This window comes from Patella vulgata, chromosome 9 (assembly GCF_932274485.2).
Source record: "Patella vulgata chromosome 9, xgPatVulg1.2, whole genome shotgun sequence".
Lineage (NCBI taxonomy): Eukaryota > Metazoa > Mollusca > Gastropoda > Patellidae > Patella > Patella vulgata.
In genome coordinates this window covers 44,990,452-45,013,260 of record NC_065887.2, presented here as the reverse complement: position 1 = coordinate 45,013,260, position 22,809 = coordinate 44,990,452, and the positions used below count along the sequence as shown (strand labels likewise).

The following is a 22,809-nucleotide window of genomic DNA, read 5'->3' as shown; positions in this document are numbered from 1 at the left end:
TCATTAATGTAAACAATACGAAATTAGTAGTAGACTTGGAATTCCTTTCATAAACACCAATGAAGTATAGGTATTTATTTTAATTAAGTTGGATGTCTCTAAAGCAACTGGCCTAGATAATTTTAATGCTAAATTTCTTAAGTTCGGTGCACCATTTTTATGTCTGCATTTACCTTTCATTTACAACCTTTGTCTATCAACGTATTGATCGAATTTCTGTGCATTTTCAAGGAGTCCAAAGTCATAGGCTCACCTTAATTTGTTCAAATCAGGCTGTAGGGTCTAATTATGAGCCAAATAATTACAGACCCATTTGATTCCCCCTGTGCTATATTATATCAAAGCCTTTAGACAAACATCTTATACTTATAATGTCCTGCCAGCAAACAATCTTTTATTTAAATTTCAACCAGGTTACTCAACGGAAGGAGGGTAGACATACTTATGTTGATGGATCATTATAGATTAGATTACGGTATACTTCGTAAACCATGGACCTTATAATACATTATTATAAGGTCCATGCTAAAACTAAAGTCAATCGACTATATGGAATAGGCATACCACAATTAGGTTCAATCCTCAAACACCTTTTGTTTTCATAAATCATAATAATAAATGATCGTCCCCGAACTCTAAAAATAAAATCCTACTCGAACCTTTTTGCAGGATACCGGCCCAATGATAATAGCCTAATAATGACGATAATGGTGCAGATCAAACTCTGTGATCATACCGGTACTTATAAAACTAATTAAGCCACATAAAAAGTGTCTAGTGAGAAAATCGTCTGTAGTGGCCTATACGGCTATAGCAGTTAGTGTGTACACTGTAACAGTGTAACTTTGTAAGTGCCAGCGCAAGGTTAAAAACCATAGAGTTAATGTTATATATATATTTTTATATAACGTTAAACCCCATTTCATTTCATTTCTATAACCATAAGGTCCATGGTATTATCGGTTTAACTTTTTTAACGTCCTAACTTAGTCCTGTTCCTGTTGCGGCTTGCCGCGCATTTCAGGGCGGGGTAGATAGCAGTAGATTAGAGGAGTGACCAGCGAATTAATCCCTAATTAATTAACTAGTCAACTCTAATTTTAGTCTTATCACGTTAATTTGTTTTAACGTGTGTAGATCTATATTCCATAATCTCCTGACAATCGACTTGGCCATCATAAATTTTGTTTGTACGAAACTCATGGCAACTAGGGCCAGCATCAGCTCTGTATAATCCAATCAGCTTCCGTCGTCTGATTTTGTTGACGTTTACATTCACTGCAGTGGCTTCGATACGCGTTGGCTGCATTAATTTGTAATTAGGTTGGAGTTTGTGAAAGTACAGAAGATATGTTCAAAGCAATTATTCTGATAGGTGGGCCGTTGAAAGGTATAATATTATCTTAATTAATCCAACTTAACTTCGCTATGATGATCATGATGAGAGATCGACGAATGTGATTATGTCAGGGCCTAGAGAATGGTCAGGACGATCGTCATCGACCCATAGGGGCATGACGCAATAACACAAGTTTCATTTTGGAAAAATCTAATAATTATATATTTATAGCTAATGAGAGGGTTTCCCGGACCTAGATTAGTTCTTTTATGACATCGTACACATGCATCGGTCACGTCATCAGCAGTAACACTAAACAGACATATGTCTGTCTCCAGCAACAGTTTCACACTGGACCATTGCCATTGCCCTCAATCAATTACAATATATGATGTCAGAAGAAAATCCCTCTAAGATGCGAATATCCAGGTCTACCATCTATCAGGACTGGAACATCGCAGAATTTCATTATTTTTTATGGTCGAAGGCTGCCATTTTAGAATGTATAAAATGATTTTGAGAGCGGCGGAGTAGTGCACTGAATGAAGTAAATATTTCCTTTTTACATCCAAATTGTTGTATTTTAAAACTTGTAGGCGTATTCAAAGAATTTACTGAAAATCACAAAATCTCGTAGACTTGAAAAAACTCTGATTTGATATTATGTAACGTTTTTGGTGTCAAAATATCACTTATTACCTCGCTACTTCCGATTTAGGGAATGGATTATCGATATATCTTTGTAGCATGTACTAATAGAATTTCCAAGAAAACTCTTTTTTTTTGGGAGCGTTTCCATGGATACCAGACAAACCACAGGCTATAGCCAAAAAGTGTCCCTTGGGTTTCTTGGACTTGCAATTAGCATTGTTTATGCCAAATACGATGGAAATTCATGTAGGCATTAAACTGAGAAAATTAGACTTTGCTGTCATCAGCACACTTTATTATCAAGCTTTTTGGCCAAGTTGGATTTGATTTAGTGGTGCTTTATAATTATCTTTCAATATCATATGCTTGGCGATTTGTTAGTCCAGTGCCAAAACTGGAATACATGTAGTTCAAAGCAACGAGCAGTGCAGAATTATTGAAAACATACATGTAGCTGTAGCCTGGCTAAAAATAAATCAGAACTACATTGCTGATGATAAAAAGGGGTGGGGTGGGGAGAATACATTTTCAGGGTTCTCGTGCTGGCTGGATTGGCAACAAAGATCCAGTCACTAATACACAAGAGACAAGAATAATCAGTTGTAGTTTATAAAACACCTGCTTTAACATGTAGGTACATGTTACCACCAGTGAACATTTTAAAGTAGGCTTTATAAGTCTGTTGATTCAGCATTGAGTTTCTATTGATTTGCTTTATTTATATCAAGCGTATTTAGTTTGATCATGAAATTTTGCATTTATATTCACCTGTCATAAAATGTGGTTTAATGTCCTATTCAAGCCCACTGTTCTGCTCCTAATTGACTAATGAAGACGGGCATACGCCATTCTGTGCTGTGAGGGAAATTTTGCCCAGACAGTGGCACTATGGCCTACTCTCATTTTAAATTCTAACTTTCAGGGGTTCTTGCAAACAGGACCCTGGTCTTCCATCCCATTCAAACAACTTTTCTTGTCCCTTGCCAGGCCCTCTGTCGTATACAACTGACATGGGGGAACCACACCTGAAAATCCTCATGAACTTTCTCATCCAATGCATTGATCGAACACGCGACCTCCCGGTTATCGAGCTAATGTTCTACTTACTGAGCCATCGTGGCTACCACCACCTGTCATAGTCTAAACATGTATACCTGTTTGAATAACAGTACCCTTTAGCCACTTTGTCAGTTATAAACTGTTGTTGTCCAATATTCCGTAGCTTTATTATTTATCATAAATCTTTAAGAAATCAATCAATAGCGTAAGTTTATGACTGTCGAAAGCTTCCATTACCTCTAAAACACAGTATTTGTGGTAAACATGTCTCATTTGCTTTAAAAAAAATTCGAAGAAAGCCGCCCAGTCGTATTTAAACCCCTTCGTCCTTCTCTGTACACAAACTCGGCGCTCGAAATTTACCACGGCAATTAAACGGCAAATCCATGATAAAAGCCTACGTACGCAAACCATGTCTGTCACGACATAATTTATTTTTGTGTGCCGTAGTAGACCCTTTCATCCCAAATTAGTTTAAAGAAAGATGTATTGGTATTTTGTTTATTTATACTTAAAAGATGTGTAGGCCTAGGTATATTCATTTTACAATTATTCTACGGTCTTTTTTTATTTGCCATAAATAGGTCACCCAGACCAATTTACGACACTCCAATGTTACAGGTTTGAATGTCGTAATTGTCCAACACGTGCCTGCAAATTTTCATGATGTTTCTTATTTTATTTTGTACCTGTGTTGACCGTGGATTTGCTACGGCCCGAGAGTAGGACTAGGAGGACGATGAGAACTTTCTCAGTTTCTGCCTGACCTGATTCTCATTCCACCGTAATAATAATAATATTCGTGAGACACGTACAACAACTTGACAAACAAGTCAAATAATACAACGTGTTTTAATTATCAATATCTACCTGTTGTCATAATTCGTTGTACTCAAATAAAACACAAACACCGTTTTAAGAATCGTTTTAATTTTTAATCTCAAAGTAATAAAGTAATATATGAAAAAACAAAACAACAAATACCGAAAGGTCCTCAACTATCCAGAGAAACAGAGTGGGGCGGGACAATTTTATGCTCGGTCGGGTGGTGTCAAAAACTTTTTAGATCCCTGTATCATTGACGAAAATTAAGTGAATTTGGTAAAATTTGAATATATAAATGGAAATTTGATTTGCACTGAACCAAATAAAAAAGGCAGCAGATGCTCTGAAAATACACCAAGAAGGGTTTAATTTTCATAAAAGACCACGCCCCCCTCCCAAAAATTTTTTTGCTTCGCTCTGCTCGCCAGATATATTTATACACCACTCACAAAATCATGGCTACATCCCTGTGTTTCAGTATGACCCTGCAGGCACATTATCAAGTGTGTGCACAGGCACACTCAACTTTTATAGAGCCCTGACTGTATGGTTACAGACACTACAATGTAGTGTCCATAACTTCAAATTCAAATGAATAAAAAATAAATTTTAGATTTTAAAATTGCACATTAAAAAGTATGCTATTACTGAAGATCACATTTTTATTTTAAGTTTCCAGTGTTTTTCATGTCCACTGTGATACTGAAAATTTGACAGAAATGCATGTTTTTGTATTTTAGTCATAACTCCTTTAATACACTGTCTATTTGTATAATTCAACTACCAAAATTTATTATAAGAAATGTTTTATAGGCATGCATTTATGTCCTTTCCAGAAAAATCACAAAAAATATATTAATCTGAGTTACAAAATACAATTAATTGAAGTGAGACAGCATAACAAAAAAAAGAGAGGCTATTTTTGGCATATGTTTATTGCCGTAACTCAAAAACGAAGATATATGTTGACTTTGGTTTTCAAGAGAGTTCATTATTACAAATGTTAAATATAAGAAATGGACTGTAAATTCTCTAGTTTATTGCCAAACTGTATATAACATCAAACAATTAAAAACTGGAACATTACTATTAAACATACATTATGCAAGAGCTAAATCTGCCTGTTGCAGGTCTTTCTTTCTTTAGGCCTGAAATGTTATCTAAATAATTAATTAGACATTAATTAACTTATCCAGACTATAATCAACTCTCGATGGCATCGCTAGCCTGCGATATGTACTGGATTGGAATACATTTTGTGAAGGATAATTAAATGTAAAAATGGATAATCAAGACTTTGTTTTTTTATCGTACCAACTTTAGTAATGATAAATTGTTTCAATGTCATTTAGTAATTGAACTGGAGTATACAGGTCACAATTCTATGGAATACAATTACTGCTTATTACTGAGCGACTTTTTTACTAGGCTTCTCTAGTCATTATCAAGCAATGACTAGAGAAGCCTAGTGGAAACGTCGCTTAGTAATAAGCAGTAATTGTATTCCATAGAATTGTGACCTGTATACTTTAGTAATGATAATTATGACTAGCCTCTATTTACGCTATCTGTTTTTAACTATTATAGTGAGAACTGTCAACTCTATCTAATCTCCCATAATGCCACTTTAAGACACGTATCAGAAGATCTGAAATAAAAACATATCCATCTAAACACCTGCAACCATTAGTTAAACTTGGACCACCAGATAACAAGTCATTACCGGATGAATTAGAAACTTACCATGACATCATCACAGAGTCTTGGACTTTTAAAATATCAAAAGTCAAGGTCTATCAATCATTTTATACTCAAGTTTCCAAAGAACAAGCATGATAAATTTCATGTCGTTCTAATCAAATTGACAAACCTTGTTTGAAAGGTGTCGCCCCAAGAAGGAGAAGATTACTCAGTAATAATGCCACCTACAATATATTGTAGATTAAAGAGTTAAAAATGAGATATCCGTAAAATAGAAATGATAAGTGGATATTTATAAGAAAACCTTGCAATACATTTTCAACATCTTCTTCGTTAATAGGACACAACGGTTTCAATTTATGTGTTTATTTCACTAAAATCAAGTTACTGGTACACTTAATTTCTAATTGAATTTCAAATTTTGTTGAGTAATAAGCTTATTAATTGAGAAAAATGCCAAATGGTAGATTATTTGAAACACTGGATTGCAGTAATTCTCAGTAAGGATATGATACTATCAATATTTTAATTTTATTATTTCAGGCACTCGGTTTAGACCACTTTCACTAGAAATCCCCAAGCCTCTATTTCCTGTTGCTGGATTTCCCATGATCTATCATCATATTGCAGCATGTTGTCAGGTATAACACATTTCACACAACCTTCCATTCATATTTCGAGAGCTGGCTGAAAAGTTCTAAGCATATCTGTGAAAGACATGTACAAAGTCGATGGTTTCTATTTATTTTTCTACACAGTCCCTTTCAAGGTGTACACACTTTTGTTAATGATGTTGCAAGGCCTGGATGCTGGTTTGGAAGAAATTTTCTAGGAAAATGACAATCGGCTAGTTCCTTTTTCAATTTTGGAAACGGGTCTCATCCATGGTTATAAATCTGTCAAAATATTATCAGGATCTGCTTCAAAGGGCGCAGATTGTTACGGTACATCAGGAATCTGATACTTTCCTGATAGCAGTCAACAGCTTTGGCACCAGTCTTTCAGAAACTTTTGTCATTCCTAACTCATTCGTGATTATGTGCTCAACCCTCGTCGATCGGCCTTCACCATGTTATGCACCCAGGTAATGTTTTCTCGAATGGTTGCTGTTGATGAGCTTCCAGGGTGTGGATCATTGTCAAGACTCTCTGCCCCACTTAAATTGCGCAGCCCAGTTCTTGACTGTTGAAAAGGAAGTGGCATCATCCCCTAAAGTGGAGACAATGTCGGCATGCATCTTGTGTTGGGGTTAGTCCTCTCAGTTGATGATAGCCCTTTAGCCGGTTTTGAACAGTGGTCTGGTACGAAGACAATAATAACACTACTGCGGTACAGTTGCAGTTGTTTAATGTCTATGATTGTACTTGTTGGTAACAAGGGTTTGTTTCAACCCAATTGATCTATCAGGCTTATAACTTATCATCTTTTGTGTTTCAGGTTAAAGGACTGAAAGAAATCATATTGATTGGATTTTATCAACCTAATGATGCTCTTAATAAATTTATAATTAGTGCTCAACAAGAATTTAAAATTCAAATTAGGTAAATAAATATATAAGTATCAGTGTTAAATGTATTTATATTATTTGATGCCTTTTAATCTGTAAGATAAATATTAGATGCCATTGTTCACTTCAGTATTTATAAGTTGATGATTGTAAGTGATCAGGGTCTATGATATTAGATGTCATTGCTCACTTCAGTATTATAAGTTGGTGATTTTTCTGTGGCATCAATAAAACTCAGCATTTCTTTAGTCCTTCTATCTAACTTTTTCACTAAGTGCATTGGATTCCCTCAGAGGAATTTTAAAGAATCATTTTACCCACATGGTGGTAAGTCTGTCTGTAAATCTTGACAGAAGAACTTTTACCAGGGGATCAATAAATGCCATGGATACTAAATACAAAATATCAATGAAGTTCCGGTGTGAGGAAATCAGAAATCAGCCCTATTTAATATTGTATATTTTTAGATATTTACAAGAATACACAGCATTAGGTACAGCAGGAGGTATTTATCATTTTCGTGATCAAATACTTACAGGAAATCCTCAATCTTTCTTTGTCCTTAATTCTGATGTTTGTGGGGATTTCCCTCTTCAAGACATGCTTGATTCTCACGAGAAAAATCCCGAAGGCTCCATTGGAACGGTTTTAGCAACTGAAGTAAGTCTAGTACTGGTATACATAATATTTACTGGTATACATATACATGATATATGTAATATTTACTGGTATACATAATATTCTAGACGTCCGTTCACATTTTCATTGTGGGCACTTTACAGGTTACAATTTTTATCCGATATTTACGAAACTTAAAATATAGGTTTATATCGTAAAAATTGTACATATCAGACCGTAACTTCATTGAGTGTGGACCCTGATTGTACATCAATCATGTTTTTAGCTTGTGGACCGTCTAGAGGTTACAATTGTTATACCCCCCTCCCCCCAAATGTATATGCTGATAATTGTTGTGACTGTGTGCTAGAAGGACTGTATCATGTTTAAAATATGGTTATAGTTTGAGTTTTAAAGGGGACATGTAAATAATTTTTATTATAACCATCTTATTTTCTAGGCTACAAGACAGCAATCATTAACATTTGGTTGTATAGTTGAAGATCAGAATACTCATGAGGTAAGTTATATCTGCATTTCTCCAAGGGCTGAATGAAACATCTGTATTGCCAGGGAAGACCTGATCAAGATGGGTCACAGTGTTCACTTGATAGCTGCGGACTAAACATCTTGGGTGCTGTCACCAGTGATAATGCCCTCAATCTCATGTGATTGCACCTCCCAACACGTGCATGCACACGCACGCACGTGCACACACACAGCCCTCTTTGTAAGGTGAATAATAAGATAAAGTAACAGAATGAACTTGTTGTGTTGAGTATCGTTTAATCCTGTTACTCTATTGTCATAATGAAACTTTCGGGACTTCTCATAGTTTATATAACGGTACCAGTAGTTTACAGACCATTCGGGTTGATACATAAATATAGGTAGTTTACAGAACATTGTAACAATTTACTGGTAACATGTTCACTTATGCTAATTTGAAGAGAATTGTAGTAAATTGTATGTTGTGACTAATTTTCAAGAGTTGTTGAGTATTATGTTGTGAGTAAAGAAATTGAATGTTCGACTATTTACAGGTACTACATTACGCTGAAAAACCAGAAACATTTGTCAGTACTTTAATTAACTGTGGTATATATTTGTTTTCACCACTAATTTTCCAAACACTGGAAAAAGCCTTTAAAAGTAATCTGGAAGAAAATTACAAGTAAGTGTAAAAATTTATTATGTTTTGATTGCTTTAAATTTATTTTGTTATCTTTCTCTCTACTGAAAGTGAATTATATCTGTTTATTGTGCTTATTCCACACAACATACATTACCATATTTTTACTATCTTTAATATACAACAGTCTGCTTCACAAGGGTTGTAATTGTATTATATTTATTTATAGACTAGCAAGTTTTCCTTATATTCAAATCACACCAGTCCATGCATCAAAAAGTTAATAAAAACCCAAATAGTTGTTCACAATTAATTATATTTTCACTTTGTAAATTTTCTAAATTCTAGTATTATTTTTTCTCCTCTAGTGTCTCTAGTTTTGACTATGTGGGGTAAGCAAATGTCTGCTTAGCTATGTTCAAGAATGACATTTGCATGATTTTGTTGAGATTGCACTGTTTAAAGTTTGAAATGTATCACCATTATAAAGTTATGTATATTGTGTGTTGCATGATTTGTGGTTGTTCCAATAAACGGGAACACAATCCCTCTTTATCTGTCTTTTGCATTGAAGCAATTCTACAAATTGTTTATGATCAAATAAACCATTTTAAAAATAGAAATTTGACAAGCCCTGTATAAAAAAAAAATGTGTCGGTTCATAATTTCTGGTATTGTTTTGTTATTCATAACTAGAAAACTAACAAATTTCTCAGCATTATTTGGAAGAGATTTTAGTTCATCCATGCATGTAGCCGTAGCCGTTATGGATGGACCTGGTTAACTTAATTACAGTATTTCAATATATCATTTTTCGACAGCCTTTTTTTAGCTTTAAACTTGTTTATAATAATTTTCAGTCACTGTATTAATTTTTGTTATAAAACACCATGTTCTCTGTTTGGTAATTGATTATACAGTACAGGCCTGATACTAGTTATTATACAAGACGGGCATGATACTAGTTATTATACAAGACGGGCATGATACTAGTTATTATACAGTACAGGCATGATACTAGTTATTATACAAGACGGGCATGATACTAGTTATTATACAAGACGGGCATGATACTAGTTATACCCAAGTTGAGGGCCATTTGTCCTAGAATTTTCCAGTTGAAGCTAGTAATAAGAAACTATTTTCATCAGTTACGACTGGCAATGATCAGGATTTGACTGGATTATCATTGATACAAAATCAATCAACGATATCTTATCAATACAGGTTTTGTAGTAATACGATTAAAGATATGGCCTTCTTGCTATAATAGTTCAAAAATAGATAATACTTTATTCTGAGCCAAGTTATCACTCTTTCAAGTTTTGACAAGATGTGTGTATTGATTGTATATTATTTTAACCATGGTATTGCTTCTCCATTTGTAAATTAAATAATTAAATGGCCAAACCATTCTAATCTACATATAATTAAAATCGGAGCCATCTGATGACCTATGCAGTTGATTATAATCTTGTCATGTTAATAGATTTATATGATCTTTAAGACCTAAAGAAAGATGTGTTAATACTGTAATATATGCATGATTAGTTTAAGGATTATGGAAACCAGATTTGTATTTATATATATTTTGGTTGAAACTATATATTTTATGGATAAAAAAGTTTAATTGTGAAATCTCAACTGATACCAAATTTATTGAAATATTGAAAATTTCATTTAAATTACTTTATGTAGATCATGACAACCGGCGTTCTAGAGAGTTGATTATAGGCTTATCATGTAAATAAATATCTAAATGATAGTTTATATAATATTTGCTAAGGCCTAAATAAAGATGTGCAATAAGCATAATGCATGTTTAACTGTGATATTAAATGGACACATTTTTAGCACCAAAATCTTGAAATAATAAGTTTACTTTGTTTGGAATTCACGATTATCGCAATTTGATTGACAGATTTGCTCAACCAATGAAATTTTGGTTAAATCTACATTTTTCCCGTCTGTTCACTATGGAATAGATGAAAATATAGGTCAGATTTATGGATATTAAATTGGGTGAAACGATGGTCACATGACATATGAGTAACTGTGGTTTTTGATAAAGAAAAGTTCCAAAACATTATACATTTTCTAATTGACAATGCCATATTTGAGGTTGGGGAACAGATAATACAGCCAACAGTTGGTCACCAATGGGAACTGACCCCGCCCCATTTATGGCAAATGCACCTTTATATAAATATATGAATTCTGCTTTCAGGATCATAAATGATAAACTAATTACAAAGTAGCTAAAAGTAAAAGTCTAAACTATACCCTCCGATACATCAATGATAACGGAACTTTCAATAAATATAAAAGTGAAATATATCCCCCAGAACTAATATTAAATAAAGAAAATTCTGGCACCATAACTGCATTTGTTCTTGACTTGGATATTAATATAATTAACAGTAAATTTAATGTCGGTATTTTCGACAAAACAGACAAATTTGACTTTGAGGTGATAAAATACCTGTCACTTTATAGTAACAAACAAGATGTGACTCTGTATAATGTTTTCTATTCACAGGCATTACGATTTTTAACAATATGTAACGATAAAAAAATATTTCTTTCCCGAATAATATCTCTTTATTTTAAAGGAGCTAAATCGCTAATATTTGGGACCTAGAAATTGACACTAATGGGTCGCAACACATATAATAATGTAATATGAATGTATATAAACTGATTTACATTCAATCGTTTCTGTTTTACTGTAATTTCTAATCAATTATGTTCGGCGAAATACGCCAGAAGTCTCAGTCGAATGGCAATCTCTAGTGTCTGATTATTCCAGTCTACACCGATAGTATTTTATTGCGCGTGCTCACCAGATAAAAATATGACGTCACTGTTTGACATGACTTGTGGAATATGTCTAGCATCGTTCTTCGAGTCCCTTATTACAAATGGCGCTGAAACGCATTGTACACGATTCGTGTACCAATGGTAAAATGTTTATTTTGTCTTAAATATTGGATATCAGAAGCCCATCTCTTCCCGGTAAGATCACAACATCAATGTTGATTTAAACTGACAAATAATTCGGGATTTCAATGTCGAAGACTTTGGATGATTTTGAGTTAGAGACTTAGCTATTTTAAATGCACTGTCAAAGGAGGAACACAATTACATTTTTTTAAAAGAAATTTTGAAATTTCCATTTCTTCAACATACCAAGTTTGACATTTCTTATAAGTATATAACTGATTACAGATTGGGTGATGATCCAATTGAATAATTATTTTTAAATTTTCTGCAGTTTCGTAATTCTATCTGGATTATCGCCGTTATTTTATGCCTTTATATAAATACACTTTTATAGTTTCATTTCTTCAACATGTCTGGTTTGCATTACTTATAGGGGTATTACTTATTATATTTTGTGAAATTACATAGCTGAATAATTCTGATTAGTTCCTAAATTGATAGTTTATTAACCTTTTGGCGTTGTCTTATCTGGATTATCACATTTATTATTGGTTTTTATTACATTTAACTCTTGACGTCATTTGTCCAGACAGGTAACACTTTCTCCGTTTGCTTCTTTGTATTCAATATTGTTTTTTTCCTCTGTTTTTGTGGTAAATAGGACATATGCCCTAGCTTTGTAGTCAATACGTTTCTCACTAGAACATAGACCATTTAGTTTTAGACTACCTGTTTTTTTTATACATTTCACCGATATTAGGTGCCTAATGTCATTGAGACTAGATTCTCTATACAGAATAATATCCACTTTCGTTCAGGTACACAAGGCCGAACTGTGTTTCTAGACTAGGCTGAATACCTGTATGATCCTCCTTGTTTTTATATTTAACTGACGATTATGTAGTATAGTTATTGTTGGTGTCACGATTTGACAGGATAATATTAAATTGTTCTATTAATTTACAGTATTGATGTAAACAGGTATAATTGGTAAGCATAATCAGCACTTAGAATATTTCATAACATGAGATAAAACTCTTGTGTCATAATTTTCTCATTTTGTACATAATCGCAAAGCCATGTGACAAACATATAAATTTAAAAAAGAAGTATAAAATTGGCCTCATGACTTTGTTATGTAGTATTTACAATATGTGACCTGTGCTGGCAAAATGCGTCAGAATGGGCAAAGTCTAATTATGAGCTACAGACAAAACGTGAAAATATTAATTTTGATCGAAATTGAGATTTTCACAAAAATGAGTCTTATAAATATACTATCTATTGACACAAAAGATTAAAAAGCAATAAAACTTCTTAAAACACATATATTTGGACGTTTTGTAAGAGTACCATATTCTTAAATCTTTCTTTTTTCTTAAAATTCTCAGTGAAATTAATTTTTTTCGATGTACACAGCGGGATGACAGGTCAATCTGCTTCTGTAATACTTGGCATCGTTATGAAGCCACGAATCTCTAGTTTATAAATATTGCCAAAGTATTACCAATAATTCCAGTTTTAATGAATACAAATGATTGAAACCAATACAATATGTAAACACACCCCGATAAAAGTGGCGATAAAAAATTTGGGGTTCTTCCGATTCTTTCTGAGAAGGGGCGGAAAAAAATCTATAAAATTCTAATCGTATATAGATTGCTGTTGAGTGTCGCCCAGAACCATGTGGAGTCATCCTATAAATTAATCAATTAGCTAAAAATCCAGATCGTGTCATTGAGTAATGATTGCCATGGATTAATGATTAGTTGATTGTTAATTGCCAATGATATATTTATATAAAAGCTTCCCCAAGTCCGAATAATTAATCTATTTTGTTTCGTCTGAAAAAAAATTATATTTCGATAGTTGAATTCTGTATGTTGTGGCTTCACACGGCATGTAAAATATACAAGCTTGCCTAATTGGATATTATTGTTTAAAATTCTCTTATCACCATGGGTCAGAAACGTGAGAACAACGAAAGAGTCAAATAGTGTTGATTCTCGAGTGAGAAAACGGTCCGCAATTTGTTTCATTATATACCACCACCAAAATGCACTAAAGTGAACGTAAGCATCTCTTACTAGTCTTACAAACGAAATAGAAATTTCTATCAGGGGTTCAGATTCTGATACCATTACGGTACCTGAAAAAACAGTAGACCTATTGTATACACAAAACCATATTTTAATTCAGTCGTGTGACGAAGATTACAGAACAGCTTCTTTGATAATTAAGAAGCTAAACTTGATTACTCACATGCAGTCACTAACACAAAGTGCTAATTAATTGGAAGTTATAATATACAAAACCTAGATTACTAATGTATGGAATATGGACTACCAAGAGAAAATTAAACGAAAAAATAACAAACATACAGACATCTTTAACTTAATTTTCTGACTTTGTAAACTTGAAACAGATAGCTCAGTCAATATTTGCCCGATTCATCATACCAACTATACATCATTTTGAAGTTACTGAAGTGGAGAATGTGCGACTCAATTTGCCAGCACAGGTCACATACAACATTTATTATATTTTCTCATTGTGGTATTGGAACTATTAAAATAAATGGTTTTAATTGATCATACAGTAGTTCTTCTATTTATTGTGGTTATAGGTCCTGGTTTCAGGGAGAATGGCTTCCTCTCTAATGTCTTATATTCCTACTTGTATTATTTCTTAAATGGTACACTGCTAATGTAACATGTCAGTGTTGATTATCATTCCTTCTTCTAACTAATCCTGATTATTAATCATTGATACCTGTATACTGAATATAGATAGAAATATTTGTGTATGGTGGATGTCTGAGTTGTGTTTGTTTGTATATGTCTGGGTGGATGTCTGAGTTGTGTTTGTTTGTATATGTCTGGGTGGATGTCTGAGTTATGTTGGTTTGTATTTATGTCAGTCGTGTTGGTTTGTATGTCAGTATAAGTTGTTGTTCTTGTAACATGGAAATTCTTTCTTCTTTTTACTTAAATAACATTTTCAATCTGTTTCACAGAGAATTACGAGTCTCGTATAATACCTCTGTCATAGATGACTGCCTTAACATGTGCTGTCACAGCACGCGGTGTGAATCATTGGCTGAATGACGCGTGCACTGTTTACATAAGCCATAACTGCTTCGGAGAGAATGCTGCATTTTAGTTATTTTAATACCCATTTACACTAAATAGGAAATAATTTTTACCTACAAATACATCAAACGCCTTTATTTATTTTTCCAATATATACAAAAAATGTTTTAGAATTTAATTTGTCGCAGGAAAAAAGTTAATATTTCTAGCTCATTAAGCCGCATCAATGTCATCCTTATCAGTGATTGTCGCGGCCAAGCAAATATTCACTGCGGATCAGTGTGTAACATTTCATTTAGGCTATCGAAATCAGATCGTTGGCTGTAGGAATCTTTCAAAATTTACTGATTTGTCTGTTAACTTCTTTATCTTATTTTACATGTTCTCCAACCTTTCGAAGTTTACATGTTCTTAGATGCCTAAATGTATAATTGTCTCCAACCTTTCGAAGAAAGTAGGGAACTATTCAAATGGATCTGTCCGTCTGTTTGTCTATCAAACTTTCTGGGACACAAAAACTCTTCTTCTAATTGAACTAAAATATTCAAACTTCGTGTAGGTGTTAATTATGTGAATGTCTTGATGGAGTTTGAAAGTGAGCATTTTCTGCTTAGGGTAAGCAGAGATAAGCAATTTGGGACATGATAACTTTAGTTCTAATTAAGTGAGACTGATGAAACTTGGTGTATAGTTTCATTACACCAATACCTTGACTAAGTTTGATAATGAGCATTTTCTACTCGGGGTAAGCAGAACAATAAGTAATTAGAGCTAGAATGTTCAAACTTGGTGTAAGTGTTGCTGGAGTTTGAAGGTGAGCTTTTTTGGCTAAGACTAAGCTGAGATAAGCAATTTGATCCTAACTGATTGAGAATGAGGAAACTTAGTGTACAGTTTTACTACCAGGTATTTCAAAACCTTACCTAAGTTTGATATTAATTATTTTCTGCTTAGACTAATTAATGTGATTGCTTGATACTTTTCAAAAAGATAAATGTGCAATTAATTAATATGTATCATCTATTTATTTTGGGATTGCGACGGGAGGAAATCAGCCTCACTGTGATCTTCAATAGAAGGCTTAATCTCGCCTTAACTACCTACATCTTATCAAGCTAGATGTTGTAAAACTCTCGGTCGTTGCTTCAGGAACATGCCTCACTGTTGGCTTGTTATAATATACAAAGTTCTACTTGAGGTTCACTACAACACATCTCGAGATATTCTAATTAATGTCCATCTATCTGTCCGTCAGACTTCACGTAGATGTTTATTAGGTATATGTTTTAATGGAGTTCAATGATGAGCATTGTCTGCCCAAGAAAAGTAATTTTATTTGATTGGTTGATGCTCTGGCAATGAATAACTTTGATTCTAATTGAGTGAGAGTGATGAAAGTGTTTCACTACTTCAAAACATTGACTACGTTTAATCATGAATGCGTTCTGCTTAGACGAAGTTAGTTTTCTCGATACTTTACAAAAAGACAATTGTGCAATTAATTAATATGTCATGTGTCATCTATTTATGTTGGCCTTGCAATGCGGACATCAGCTTTACTGTTTCTCTTGTATTAGCAAAATATAATTAAATATAGTTAAAAGATATGTGATAACTGCTCTAGTAGGTCTTTGGGATGAATATTTTAGTTTAAAGAATAAATGAATAATAATGTTTTTTTATATATAGTTTTGATTTCAACATTCCATCTAAAGAAGTAATACGACTGGAACAAGATGTATTAATACCTTTAGCTGGTGATGGAAAATTATTTGTTCATCAAACAAAACGATTCTGGAGTCAACTTAAATCAGCTGGGTAAGTTTTTATAATTCATAATACATTGTCAGTTAAAGATACATTATGGGAGATCAGATAAAGAGCTAGTAGTTCTCACCATAATAGTTAAAAACTAAATAATGTAAAGGGAATTTTCTGAAAATTTCAGTCAAATTGATCCACCCTGAACTGAGTATTTAGCGATTGAATTTTGGGTCTAGCCTTGATTATCATTACTAAAGTCGGTACGATAAGAAACATAGTCTCGATTATCCATTTTTTTATTTAATCAGAAGCACAAGACCGGGTTCTAATCCAGTAAATATCGCAGGCTAGTGATGCCATCGAGAGTTAATTATGGTTTTGATAAGTTAATTAATGTCTAATTAATAATTTAGATAACATTTCAGGCCCAAAGAAAGACCTGCATTTGGCAGATTTAGCTCTTGCATAATGTATGTTTAATTTGCAGTACAATTTGAAAATATGGGTAAAAAGCAAGCTATGTTTACCATCTTTATGATCTAAATAGTTATTAGTCTTCTGTATTATCGATACTATATTTGTGTGACTGAGATAGTTTTTATGTTTTCAGAGCTGCCATCTATACTATATTTATGTGTGACCGTGATAGTTTTTATGTTTTCAGAGCTGCCATCTATACTATATTTATGTGTGACCGTGATAGTTTTTATGTTTTCAGAGCTGCCATCTATGCAAACCGTCATTATCTGGCAATATATCAACGAACTGGGTCAAAACAATTGGCCAAGAATGGTGAAAATAAACCTAAAATAATAGGAGATGTTTTTATTCATCCAACAGCTCAAGTTCATGCCAGTGCTGTTGTAAGTTATTTTCTATTGTCTTCTTATCCTAATGATCATAAATATAACATATTATGAGACAAATGACACTTATATGTTTATATTCATAGACATACATGTATAATATAACTAAGGTGTTTTTGAATATATTTTTTTAGCTTGGCCCTAATGTAACTATTGGTAGACATGTAGTAGTAGGTGAAGGGGTCAGATTAAGGGAATCTATTGTTTTAGAAGGAGCTACACTACAGGTAAAGAAACAGTCTTACTACTAGAAATAACAGGTTTCAGATACCCAATTTATTTCTTTCTTCAAATTAAAACTATAAATTTAAATTCTTTGAAATACCTTGCAGGTAAATTCTCGATTTGCCAGAACAAGAGTACTGGATAGTGATTATAATCCTATATTTTATTATATTGTAGGATCATTGTTGTATTTTATATACCATAGTAGGCTGGCATTCAACCATAGGTGTCTGGTCAAGAGTAGAGGGCACACCTAATGATCCTAATCCTAATAAACCATTTGCTAAATTAGAAATACCTTCAATGTTTACCACAGATGGTAAATTAAATCCCTCTATTACTGTAATAGGTAAGATTTCTGTATTAACTATTGAATAGGGACTCTACCTGCCTCTATTGGGATATAATGATAGATCAATGTTTATTATTGTTCGTCAATAAATTTAAGTTGTACTGTAACTGTATCAGACCATAACTTCCTGAATTATGGCCCCTGATTGTATGAAAAATTGCGTTTTTAGCTTGTGGACCCTATAGAGGTCATAATTTTTATCTGATTTAAAAAAACGTATTATTATATCACTGTTACACCCTACAGACGGCTGAGTTCGAATTTTGTGAAAATCTGCCCAAAACTGACAGACAAAATGTCCGCCTTTCGTTCTCAAATAGCGTAAAAATATGGTATATCAAGGTTGTGGACCCTATAGAGGTCACAATTTTTATCCGATTTTGTTAAACTTGAAATGAAAGTTTATAACCCAAAGATCTTGGTTCCTTTCGATATACGCGCATATCGAATTGTAACTTCCTGTATTATGGCCCTTGATTGTAGGAAAAATCACTTTCTTTTTAGCTTGTTCTCTATCCATCTCTCGAAAATGTGGGCGTATCCTGTCTGGCAGCCGCTGGTTATATGATTTTAAAAACCGTTCAGATATATAAAACCAAATTTTTTATCTGATTTTGATAAAACTTAAAATATATGTTTAAATCCCAAAGATCTCAGATCCTTTCGATATCTTCGCGTATCGGGCCCTAACTTTCTGGTTTATTATGGCGCCTGGTTGTACGAAAAATTATGTTTTTAGCTTGTGGACACTGTAGAGGTTACAATTTTTATCTGATTCAAAAAAACATTTAAATATATCACTGTTACACCATATTGCCGGTTGAGTTCGAATTTAAGATAGAAACTTCCCGACAGATTGGCAGCTCTCTGTACGCAAATAGTGTAAAAGTTTGTAATTCCAAGGTTGTGGACCCTCTAGAGGTCACAAATTTTTTATCCGATTTTGATGAAGCTTAAAATATATGTTAATATCCCAAAGATCTGGGATCCTTTTGATAGTTGCGCTAATGCTACCCTAATTTCCTGGATTATGGCCCTATATTGTAAGAAAAATTGCTTTTCTGTTAAGCTTGTTCTCTGTGCATCTCTGGCAAAATCTGAGTGTATCTTGTATGGCAACCACTTGTTTCTGTCAGAGGAGCCACGATGGCTAAGTGGGTAAGGTGCTGGCTCGCTAGTTTGAAGGTCGCGTGTTTGATCCCTGCATTGGCCGAGAAAGTTCATCAGGACTTTCCGAGATATTTTCCCCTTGTGAGTGATGCCTCTGTCTAATCATTCTGATGGACAAAAAACGGAGAGGTCCTGTTTACACGTAAAAGATCCCTTGGCAGTTGGAATTTGATACAAGAGTAGGACCGAGGAAATATTTCCCCTCGTAGCACACTGTATGGCGTAAGCCCTGTCTTCATTAGCCCAGTCAGAGCAGAACAGTAGGACGTTAAACCCCATTTTATTTGATTTTTGTTTCTGTATTGGATAAGGTTTTTTTAAATTTATATTTAAATTGAATTGTTGTTTTGTTTCTTTTGTAGGTTCTGATGTTCAAGTACCATCGGAAGTTATTATATTAAACTCTATAGTTTTACCACATAAAGATTTAGCGGGATGTTACAAAAATCAGATTATTTTATAGATATTTATTTATTCATCTTTTTTAACGCAACTACAGTTCATTTATACTGAGTGGATCGTCCAGCCAATATTTATACTGAGTGGATCGTCCAGCCAATATTTATACGGAGTGGATTTGTCCAGTTAATATTTATTACTAAATTTTCTAGGGGGCTAGAAATGAGGAAATTACGTCATAATGTGTTAAACACAATTCTATATTTATAGCTACCAGTATTTATTTAAAGAGGGCAGATGAAATAATTATCACTGCTGTGTTTACTGTTGGATTGTTTGCATGTAATTTAAATATGCATTATGTAAGAGCTAAATCTGCCTATTGCACGTCTTTTCTTTCGACTTTAAATGTTTTATAAATTATTATTTAAACATTTATTTACTTGATAAGCCTATATTCAACTCTCTACACAATCAGATGGCTGAAATTAAAATGGATTTGAACACTCGCGAGATACAAAATTAAACAATAACATGGATAATTGAGACTTGTGGTCTCGGTTGTCCAGTACCATTTCTACAATAAGAAAAAATCTACGCTGCATATTCAAACAGGCATAACTACGTCCAGAATAAAGTAATTTGAATAAAATTTTCAATTTTATCTTTATATTATATGTTTTTGAACTATTATTACATTATGTATCTTAAGCTTGAAATTATTGTTTAACAGAAATTAATGGAAAAAAGTAAAGAATGTACTGAATAAAGTTGTTAAGTATTATCTACCAAAGATAACTCACCTTCAATGTATTAACACAATTAACAGTCATTAATTACATCGTAAAATGACAACTTACATTTTGAAATTATCTGACTTGTACATCACCGGTTGGATTCAAAAGAAGCAACCATAAAGGTTATCATCAATATTAATTAATTTTAATAGGTAACTACACCTTTCTGTCCACATTAATTTCTTGTTTTACAGTATACAGAGTTCTAAATGAAGCTTAATAAAACAAGAATAAAACTTGTAGTTGTAAACAATTCAAGAGGGATTTTATATTTTATGGTGTTGTATATTAATAATATGTTTATTACCATTTATTTTTCATTTTATGTTCCTGCCATATTTTAATTTGAGTTTTTATTTTCTTATAGCATAGTTTCCATTGTTATATTTCATCTGTTTGCTGGACAAAACATTAATTATTCATCAATACATACAATGATCATAATACATATATACTTCATAAATCATGCAAATCAATTGAAAATTGTTGAATTTTGTAACTGTTGAAGATTAAAGATCAGTGGCCATTAAGTTTAATGGTACGACTTTCATAGACAGCCAACTCATCAAAATCTTACATCTCAAACATACGTTGACAACATCAACCATAATGGTACCCAGTTCCGTTCCTGCTTGGTGCCTTTGTATATTTTTATTTTTCAAATGGATTTTGTGACATAATTTAAAATTGAATAAAGGGGATAAATTGTAACAGTTGGATTAATTAAGCTTAATTTATATATTATTTGTATTATTTATATAACAAAATCATACTTATCTGTTTATTTCTGACTGATCACATTAAGAAATAGAATTCCATATCAATGTCACATGTTACACCAGGGCTGGTTGTAGAATTTGTGGGGCCCAAGTTACAGGATATGAATACATTGCAGCATGTTCTGAAATAGCCACAAATGTGAATGAATATTTCTCTATTTTTCTTGTAGCCATCAGTACCTGAAAAAAGCCACACCCTAGGCCTGCTACCAGATTGCCTGGTAATTTTTTTAAGTTGAACTTGGTGAGCTGCGGGAACCCCTTTCTAGTGCTGGGCCCAATTTTTGGCAATTGGTCAAACGTGCCAAAAAACGGATCTCCATGATAAACTGAGTCAGTAAGAGTTTATGCTGGCCTATATATAATTTCTCTTGAACTTCAGCAACTCGAAATAGATTCACATTTAAAGGCATTTTAAAGCAACAATTATTCTGTCAGGGCTTTTTTGGAAATCATTTTTATTGGACAAATTATGATATACACAGGGGCGACGCCAGCCGTCGGTGATTGGAGGGGCAAAGTCCAAGGTTAAGAGGGCAAAGGCACGAGCTTCAACTAGGGGTAGGGGGCCTCCCCCAGAAAATTTTGAAAAACAGGTTGCCGGATATACAGCCTGGCAGTATTTCAGGCACTGATCGATGAGGTAAAGTGTCAAACGAACGAACTTACAAATCACGACGAAGCCCACTCACAGCATCAAAGCAGGGAGTCTCCCCCAGAAAATTTTGAAAAATAGACTGCCGGAAATGCTGTCTTACAGTATTCTGCCAGGCACCGATCGTCGAGATAAATAGATCTGCCCAGATACCGTTCGTCGCCTGATCACTAGTTTATCCGACTAGAGAACAAAATGTCAAACGAACGGACTTGCGAACCTCAACGAATTCCCCTTGTGAGCGCCAAAGTAGCGAGTCCATTGGGGACCTCGCCAAGAAAATTTTGAAAAATAGACTATTGGAAATGCTCTACAACATGCAAGTTTATGACTGAGTCGGGATGTGGGATTTATTCACCGTAGAAGGTATTGATTACCGAAACGTATCACAAATACTTTTTTTTATTTTCTAAAATTATTGGGGTGGCAACCAGATTAATGGGGGGGGGGGGCATTTGCCCCTCCCTGGATATACATTAGCTATTTTGTAATGGTGTGGCGGACATATAGTCGGGTTATATTACTACATTGTGTGTGTGGTCCATGTGTTAGTCTCAAAATGAACCAGATGTGTCAATCCCATTGGGGGGGGGGGGGGGGTAAATGGAATCTGAATTCAGACCAATCATGTATATACATGTATATATGCGGTTAATTTGCTTAAATTTACAAACTATTATCATCCATTTATAAAAAAAAAAGTTTGTAGGGGAGAGGGGAGTAAGTTGCTCCTCTGGGTTTGATAAATTACTCCAGTACCAAAAAAAAAGCGCTCATAGTTGGCCTATCTGGAAACAACTTTAATATAACACCAATTGTGGGTATATCTTGCATGGCAAGCACTTGTTATATTTTGTAATTTCAGGTTCTAAGTCCTTCAGTTGCTGCAGCCATGTCATCTTGCCGTCTTTGGTGTTTTACCCTGTAAATATCAG

At 33.6% G+C, this 22,809-nt stretch overlaps 1 protein-coding gene across 3 annotated transcripts; it reads left to right on the top strand.

Moving 5' to 3' along the window:
* Positions 1-1,232: 1,232 nt before the first annotated feature.
* On the top strand, positions 1,233-21,151 carry LOC126832537 (mannose-1-phosphate guanyltransferase alpha-B). 3 transcript variants are annotated; one of them, XM_056103366.1, is made up of 12 exons: positions 1,233-1,390; positions 6,119-6,216; positions 7,013-7,116; positions 7,550-7,742; positions 8,161-8,220; positions 8,744-8,874; positions 12,742-12,765; positions 16,557-16,685; positions 17,350-17,494; positions 17,632-17,724; positions 17,900-18,071; positions 19,607-21,151. In XM_056103366.1, the coding sequence occupies exons 1-12, from the start codon at positions 1,351-1,353 to the stop codon at positions 19,705-19,707; spliced, it is 1,290 nt and encodes a 429-aa protein (XP_055959341.1). In that variant the 5' UTR covers positions 1,233-1,350; the 3' UTR covers positions 19,708-21,151. The 3 variants fall into 3 exon arrangements, with proteins under 3 accessions (XP_055959341.1, XP_055959342.1, XP_055959343.1); XM_056103367.1 differs by lacking the exon at positions 12,742-12,765 and adding an exon at positions 9,201-9,224; XM_056103368.1 differs by lacking the exon at positions 12,742-12,765.
* Positions 21,152-22,809: the final 1,658 nt, after the last annotated feature.

Excerpts from the sequence above, each read along its gene's own strand:
- LOC126832537 (XM_056103366.1), top strand. The coding sequence starts at position 1,351 with ATGTTCAAAGCAATTATTCTGATAGGTGGGCCGTTGAAAG. Across the intron at positions 1,391-6,118 it reads GATAGGTGGGCCGTTGAAAG|GCACTCGGTTTAGACCACTT; the intron begins GTATAATATTAT and ends TTATTATTTCAG. Across the intron at positions 17,495-17,631 it reads AAGTTCATGCCAGTGCTGTT|CTTGGCCCTAATGTAACTAT; the intron begins GTAAGTTATTTT and ends ATATTTTTTTAG.